This window comes from Narcine bancroftii, chromosome 9, assembly GCF_036971445.1.
Source record: "Narcine bancroftii isolate sNarBan1 chromosome 9, sNarBan1.hap1, whole genome shotgun sequence".
NCBI lineage: Eukaryota > Metazoa > Chordata > Chondrichthyes > Torpediniformes > Narcinidae > Narcine > Narcine bancroftii.
Genome location: NC_091477.1, coordinates 120983418 through 120991464, shown reverse-complemented (window position 1 = coordinate 120991464; position 8047 = coordinate 120983418). Strand labels below are relative to the sequence as shown.

At 46.0% G+C, this 8047-nt stretch overlaps 2 protein-coding genes across 7 annotated transcripts in view; one reads left to right on the top strand and one right to left on the bottom strand.

Annotated features, from left to right (window-relative positions):
• Positions 1–1561, bottom strand: part of LOC138742739 (salivary glue protein Sgs-3-like) — a 69473-nt gene extending 67912 nt beyond the window's left edge. For all 6 annotated transcript variants that reach the window (XM_069897545.1, XM_069897546.1, XM_069897544.1 and 3 more), the window contains exon 1: positions 1–1561. This exon is cut by the window's left edge. In XM_069897545.1, the coding sequence (XP_069753646.1) occupies positions 169–978 (810 nt within the window). In that variant the 5' untranslated portion in view covers positions 979–1561 and the 3' untranslated portion in view covers positions 1–168.
• eif2b5 (eukaryotic translation initiation factor 2B, subunit 5 epsilon) overlaps positions 1244–8047 on the top strand; it is a 48222-nt gene continuing 41418 nt past the window's right edge. The window contains exons 1-3 of the mRNA XM_069897543.1: positions 1244–1537; positions 4463–4587; positions 6904–7089. Of these exons, the coding sequence (XP_069753644.1) occupies positions 1307–1537; positions 4463–4587; positions 6904–7089 (542 nt within the window). The 5' untranslated portion in view covers positions 1244–1306. The remainder of the gene's footprint in view (positions 1538–4462; positions 4588–6903; positions 7090–8047) is intronic.

Genomic DNA, 8047 nt, shown 5'->3' with positions numbered 1-8047 from the left:
GTGGCGTTGAGTGCGAAGTTGTCGTTGGGTTTTGGTGGCGTTGAGTGTGAAGTTGTCGTTGGTTTTGGTGGCGTCGAGTGAAGTTGTCATTGGTTTTGGTGGCGTCGAGTGAAGTTGTCGTTGGGTTTGGTGGCGTCGAGTGAGGTTGTCGTTGGGGCACCGTTGGTTTTAGTGGCGTTGAGTCCGAAGTTGTCGTTGGTTTTGGTGGCGTTGAGTGCGAAGTTGTCGTTGGGTTTGGTGGCGTTGAGTGCGAAGTTGTCGTTGGTTTTGGTGGCGTTGAGTGCGAAGTTGTCGTTGGGTTTGGTGGCGTTGAGTGCGAAGTTGTCGTTGGGTTTGGTGGCGTCGAGTGAGGTTGTCGTTGGTTTTGGTGGCGTCGAGTGAAGTTGTCGTTGGGTTTGGTGGCGTTGAGTGCGAAGTTGTAGTTGGGTTTTGGTGGCGTTGAGTGTGAAGTTGTCGTTGGTTTTGGTGGCGTCGAGTGAAGTTGTCATTGGTTTTGGTGGCGTCGAGTGAAGTTGTCGTTGGGTTTGGTGGCGTCGAGTGAGGTTGTCGTTGGGGCACCGTTGGTTTTAGTGGCGTTGAGTCCGAAGTTGTCGTTGGTTTTGGTGGCGTTGAGTGCGAAGTTGTCGTTGGGTTTGGTGGCGTTGAGTGCGAAGTTGTCGTTGGTTTTGGTGGCGTTGAGTGCGAAGTTGTCGTTGGGTTTGGTGGCGTTGAGTGCGAAGTTGTCGTTGGGTTTGGTGGCGTTGAGTGCGAAGTTGTCGTTGGTTTTGGTGGCGTTGAGTGCGAAGTTGTCGTTGGTTTTGGTGGCGTTGAGTGCGAAGTTGTCGTTGGGTTTGGTGGCGTTGAGTGCGAAGTTGTCGTTGGTTTTGGTGGCGTTGAGTGCGAAGTTGTCGTTGGGTTTGGTGGCGTCGAGTGAGGTTGTCTTGGGGCACCGTTCAGCCAAGTTTTCAGTCGCCCTCCTGTCCGTTGACCCATCCCCATCCTGTGCACAACCCACTAGCGGAGTGTTGATGGCAAATTTATAAATGTTGTCAAGTGAGTTGAGGAGGGGGCCAAGACGTCGTTTTTCATACACTTTATATTTATTTGCTGGGGTGGTTCATATCAGTGTTCGCTCAGTAAAGAGGCGCCTGAAGTGACGCGTTTTCAAATGCTGGCACCACGTGAGCAAACGTCCATCTGCCTTTACCAAGATGGGCTCCAAGCAGGACCTGGATGAGTGGGACCCACACGTCACGGTTGTCCTCACAAAGATGGCGGAGGTCTGCGTGGCGTGAGCGCCGCAGATGCAACCGTCGCCTTGAGCAAGATGGCGGTGCGGGGCACTCGCCGGGTTAGAGGGGGCGGGGCCGGAGCCGCGCGCGTCACTCTGGCCCTCACAAAGATGGCGGCGAAGCAGCGAGGGAGCCGGCGGCCGGCGGGTGCTGGGGCGCTCCGGACCAACGCCGAGGAGGTGGAGCAGCTGCCGCCGCTGCAGGCCGTGCTGGTGGCCGACAGCTTCAACAGGAAGTTCTTCCCCATCACCAAGGACCAGCCGCGGGTGAGAGGCGGGCGTCTCTGCCGTTGGTTGTTGAGTCACATCCCCCCTCCCCTCCCCCCTCCCTCCCCCCTCTCCCTCCCCTCCCCCCTCTCCCTCCCCTCCCCCCTCTCCCTCCCCTCCCCCCTCTCCCTCCCCTCCCCCTCTCCCCCTCTCCCCCTTCCCCTTCCCCTTCCCCCTCCCTTCCCCCTCCCCTCCCCCCTCCCCCTCCCCCCTCCCCCTCCCCCCTCCCCCTCCCCCCTCCCCTCCCCCCTCCCCCCTCCCCTCCCCCCTCCCCCTCCCCTCCCCCCTCCCCCTCCCCTCCCCCTCCCCTCCCCCTTTCCCTCTCTCTCCCCCTCCCCTCCCTTCCTCCCCTCTCTCCTTCCCCCACTCTCCCCTCCCCCCTCTCCCCCCATCCCTTTCTCCCTCCCTCCTCCCCCTTTTCCCTGATCCCCCTCCACTAACCTTCCTCTCCCCCCCCCCCCCCCCTCCTAACTTTCCCTTTTGCCCAGATCATGCTTCCCTATTTCTGGTGCAGAAGTAAACCCTTGGTGCCTTTATATTCAGGAATGAGTTAAAGCTGCCTGTCTCTTTTTCACCCTTTCTCAAGCAATGGAGTGCTTGCTCGAGGCTTGTCTCTCATTTCCCATAGTGGCAATTGTGTGTGAGCCTAGCAACCATTGTGAACACATTCACCTGCAGCAAGAAATCACTTTAGTGTGCAATTTAATCCCCTTTCCAAAACTTCCTGCCACCAGGCTTCCAATAAGAGTTACTGCCAACTGGAGCCCTGCTGATGTTTCTGTTCCCACAAATGAAGGCCTGACAATCCTAGTTGTTTGTCTGCTTCCACTTAAATTTTAATTTAAATTTTAAAAAAATATTTAAATGTAGAAAATGTAAATGGCCACAGGCCATTTCAGCCTACGAGTCCATGCTGGCCAATTTATACCCAATTAACCTACACCCCCCCCCCCCCCCCGGTACATTTTGAATGGTGGGAGGAAATCAAACCCCCCCCCCCAGACAGACACAGGGAGAACGTATAAACTGCACACAGACTGCAGGATTTGAACCCCGGTCCCAATTGCTGGCAATGTGCTAACCACTACACCAACTGTGCCTTCTGTGATAGACCTTGAAAATATTCCAGTTGTATCCCCAACACCCATTGGAGTTTGAAAAATTGAGAGCTGATCAGTCTGAAGGATAAGTTTCATTTCTGCCACACCCTCAAGGGTAACTATTGAGAGCAAGCTCCCTTGATTCTCAAACCATGTACTTGCTCTCTAAATCAGGGATGAGCAACTAGGGCTGAGTTGAAGAGGAATTTCTTCTCAAAATATTGTGCATTTCCTCAATCATTGTGTGTATTGAACATTGGTACCGATAAGATTTTTGGGCAAAAAGGAAATTCAAGCAGCAAAAAAAGCAAACAGTTGCAGAAACTCTGGATCAGGCAGCATCTAAGGGGACAGTTGATGTTTTGGGTTGAGACCCTGCATCAGGATATTCAAGAACTAGGAGGAATGGACGGAATAGTGGATTCAGATTTCTGATTTATTGTCAAGAGTACATACGACCCTGAGATTTTTTTTTCTGAGGGTGAGACAGAATTATCACTTATTGGTAATGCTAATAAAACTCTGCACTGTGTGTGTATATATATATATATATATATATATATATGTAAACAAATAAAGAACTGTAAATGGGTAATGAATGTAAACAAACTGACTGCAATACAGAGAATAAAAAAGAAAATCAATGAAGTGCACAAAAAAGAGTCCTTAAATGAGTAAAAACAATGCTGGAGAAACTCAGCAGGTCAAACAGTGCCCTTTATTTATGTAAAAATACATAACTGATGTTTTGGGCTTGAGCCCTTTCCCTGATTGATTTTAAAGTAAAACTCAGCCACGTATGGAATATTAGGTTAGGTGTGATGTTATGAATAGCAGCATAATGTGTGTGGCATTAATAGCACCAGGGCAGCCTGGGTTACAAAAATCCCAACTTCAATCAAATGTTCTCCATAAACTCTCTACAAGTGCAACAAGTAACGTCTTTGTGAAAATAAATCTGTCAATTATACTCGGAATGTTACAGCGCAGTACAGGCCCTTCGGCCCACAACCTACTCAACATTCCCTACCTTACACCCAGCCATCCATGTGCCTGTCTATGAATCAGAATACTTTTATAAGAGTACCCTGCTTCAGTATTCACCAGAGAAAAGGACCTTGGTCAAGGTGAGGTCAGAATAGAACAGGCTTATGTGTTGGACAATGTTGAATTAAGAGGACGTGCTGGATCTTCTTAAAAACATTAGACCTTTGAATTTAGAACACTACAGCACCTTTTGGCCTTTGCTGTTGTGCTAGCTTTTTATATATTCCTACCCAAAAAAAACCTTTCTACCTTGTAACCCTCTATTTTTCTTTCATCCATGTGCCTGCCTAAGAGTCTCTTAAATGCTCCTAATGTTCCATTCTTCCACCACCACCCCTGTCAAGACATTCCAGATATCCTTTACTCTCTGTGTTTAAAAAAGAAACTTAGCCCGATGTCTCCCCTAAACTATCCTCCCTTGTTGTGGAATATTTAAAGTTTAAACTGATGGTGAAAGTATCTGTGTGGTCAAACATCCAAGTGTTAAACTGTAACTTAATTTAAAAATTAAACGTTACAATTCTTTCCCCCTCCTGGACAACCAAGCTTTTGATGATTGTATCTGTGGTGACTGGCTACAAATGAGTGAACTTCTGTGGTTTCTCTTGCCCACTTCTTTTCCCTTGCTGAGAAATTGTTTCCACCTTGTGGAAAAAAAAATCAATCTACGGTTCTCGGGGCAAAACCCTTTGCATTACCTGGGAGTGCCTGTTCTTGGCTTGATCATGGTGTTGTGGTTTCCTAAAGCTCATTGTAACTGCCCTCTGCTCTCTTGCAGGCTCTGCTCCCCCTGGCCAATGTAGCGTTGATTGACTACAGCCTGGAGTTTCTCACAGCGACTGGTGTCCAAGAAACCTTCGTTTTCTGCTGTTGGATGGCCCAGAAAATCAAGGACCATATTCAGTAATGATGATTAAATGAATTGTTACTTGGGGCTACATAATGAAGTTCGCCTAGCAAGGCACACGTAGTATTAAATCTCACACCACAGGAACCAGCTCTTGTGCTGACCACCTTGTCCCACTCGCATCACTTTTTTCCCACTACCCAGCAAACAATTGCCTTTTCAAAATCACCTCTTCAAAATTGCACTATTTTCTTCTATTACATTTTTAGGCAGGGCTTTCCAGATTAATATCACGAGATAGATGTATTTGCTCTCAATCTTGTGTTCCCTCACACAGTTTTTCACTCACTCTGATTTAATGCTTGAAAACAAAATGCAGAATGTTGAAAATAGGTTAACCAGCAGCCGTGGAAAGACGAATAGTGAAACATTTAAAATTCACCTCTGAACTATTCAGTTTTTCAAGCTTGGGATCAAGTTGGATAGCACATTAGTTCTAGTTGCTGACCCATTCTGATAAAGGGTCCTTAATCTGAAATGTTAATTCTTTTCCTCTTGCCACAGATGCTGTAGTAGTTACAGTATAACTGTTTTATATTGAGAATCATATTAATACTGTCTTTTGATTTACTGTTGTAATCATGGTCAACCCTATTAGTGTTGTGTATAGGAGTTTGGAGAGTGGGGAAAGTGTGGAACAAGCTGCCAAATGAAGTGATGAATGTGGGCTTAACTTCTACATTAAAGAAAAATTCGGATAGCTACATGGATGGGAGGGGTATGGAGGGCTATGGTATGGGTGCAGATCCTTGTGATTGGACAGAATAATAGATCAGCATGAGCTAGATGGGCCAAAGGGCCTGTTTTTATGCTGTGGTTTTATCGTATCAGAAAGCGGGGGGGAAAAGAAAGTCATAAGCCAATATGCTTAATAATATGTATTGGTGATGGAATGTATTCCTTTACCTGTGAGAGCACGTACTTCATCCAGATGCCATTCTATACAAGAGTGCACTCTCCATTAGGAGGCTGTCAGTCTTGATTCTCAAAAACCTACCAACCAGGCTTACTGCATTGTTAGCCAAGTAAGATGACAAATAACAGGGGATGCACAGGCCTCCAATCTGATTAAACACTCACCACTATCCCCCCTTCTCTCTCCTACCATCAAATCAATTGGCCAGCTCATGTGATCTGTTCTTCTGGATGAACCATCCTACTACGTGGGCCTTTTTTTTAAACCTAACAGCCTGAATACACCTGAGATTGTCTGATGCCAGAAGCTAAGCAGGCTCAGGACTGGTCAGTACTTGGAGGGGAGACCATCTAGGAACACTAGGTGCTGTAGGTTTCTGTGAGGGGTACTTGACAAAGTGGCGACTCTCTGTCTGCCTTACGGTAGACAAAAGTTAAAGAATTTCAAGTATGTTACATTCTAAATGTAGTATTATGTGACAATAATGAAACCTTTACCTTTGCTTTGTCCATATTGGCAGTGTCTACAGCCTTGCACTTATCAATCTGCTTGGTCACCACCTCAAAATAGCCTCAGTCGTGTCTGTGAAATGCAAGCCCATGTTGACTATCCCTCATTGGTGCTTGTTTTATTGGGCTTATTGATAAGGTAATTCATTGTCAATCCTCACAAACAATGTCGGGAGGACAAGATATCTTATTCCAAGACAATCCTAAGGGTATCAGTAATGCATATTCTCACCGTATCTATGTGATTTTCCTCTGGGTGCTCAGGTTTCCTCCCACTGTTCAAAACATACTGGGGGGATTTAGGTCAACTGGTGTAATTGGGCGGCATGGGCTTGTGGGCCGAAAGTAGCAGATTTGTTTTTTCGAAAATGTCTTTGTCTGAAAAGCTCAGGTACCTTTTGTATTGATTTTTGCTATACAAAAGGCTGTGCACATCTTATGCACCATCCATTTCATTATTGAAGCTTTTAATTTAATCTCCTTGCCAGCAGCGCCAAGCGTCCGATATCTGCTGAAGCTTGTGTTTGCATCCTTCTGCAGTTTCACTTCACACCAGGAGATGACGCTAAATGCTTATAACAAGTATAAATCTGGGACCGTATTGTGAGTGTGGTTAATTAAAATGAGGAATTATAATATTAGGAAGTCCTTGAAGAATATTTTGTTTTAGTAAAAGAACTTATGAAAGGAATTCGGACCCTCTCGTTTCTGAGTTAAAGTTTTGGGCACAAATCACACTTCAAAGACATGCAGAGTCCAATCTGACAACCCGGTGTAACCAGGGGGTGCAGCAGATGTGAGATTTGAACTCACATCCTACCTTTTTCTGAATGTGAACGAGATTTAGAACATTGCAGAAACTTCTATGTTTGTCCCTTCTTCTCCAGGAAATCCAAGTGGAATCGTCCCACTTCCCCTAATACTATCCATGTCATGAGTTCCGAGTCCTATCGTTCTTTGGGAGACGTCTTAAGGGATGTTGATGCAAAGTCGCTTGTCCGCTCAGATTTCATATTAATTTATGGAGATGTTGTGGCAAATATCAATGTGACCAAAGCCCTGGAAGAACACAGGTGAGTTGCACCTTCTACTTTAATGATAATCGGTTCTATCCCTTCAGTTGCTCGTTGATTTTTGTCGGCAGAAATCCTTTCCGACTGCTCCATACTTAATTTGACTCTGGCGTCCTTTGTATTGATCTTTGCTGTGCAAAAGGCTGTCATCTCATGCATAATCCATTTCATTATTGAAGCTTTTAAAGTGCTCTCCTTGCCAGCAGTGCTGAGCGTCGAATACCTGCTAGAAACTGGCTATAACTTGCATTTGCACAGCACCTTTGTAGTGTAGTCAGGTGTCCAGGTCACTTCCGACGAGAGTGATTTACCTCTGAGACAGATGAGATTGTGAGTTAAGTGGGGATTCAAGAATTCCAGGGCTTGGGGCTCAGGCAAACTTGTAAAGGAAATGGAACTATCATTAAAGGGGATGGGCCACGGACTGAAATCATAAAATATTTATGGTTGTAGGCTGCTGGTGATGTGGTCGAAGATCCATCATAGGCTGAGGGATGCTCATGGGAACCAGGTATTGGAGCCAGGAATCACAAGGGTGCTGAGGGCAAGAATGGCTTCTGATGGGCCTTGGGTGCTGAAGGCTTCCTGATTGTGTTGGAGGTTTGGATCTGGAGGTTGGGTTTTTAATAGATCATAATGAGGCTACAGGAGCACTGGAGGTGAATAGACTCAGTGACTGAAGGGACTATCTTTTTCTTCTCTCTCTCTTCCTGTGAGGGGTGCCAGGAAACTCTAATGGCAACTCTTTCATGTAATATTGCATGTTCTGTACTAATTATGATAAAGGATTTTTGAATTTTAATGCAGTTGTTATTTTAATGCAGAAGTACGGAAGAAATCAACTAAACGACTGCTTCTCAGGGAAGGGGTCCATTAACTTTGAACAAAAACCCAGTAGGTCAAACAGTGTACTCTATATCTTTGCTCTATAAAGGTCACTGTTTGACCTGCTGAGTTT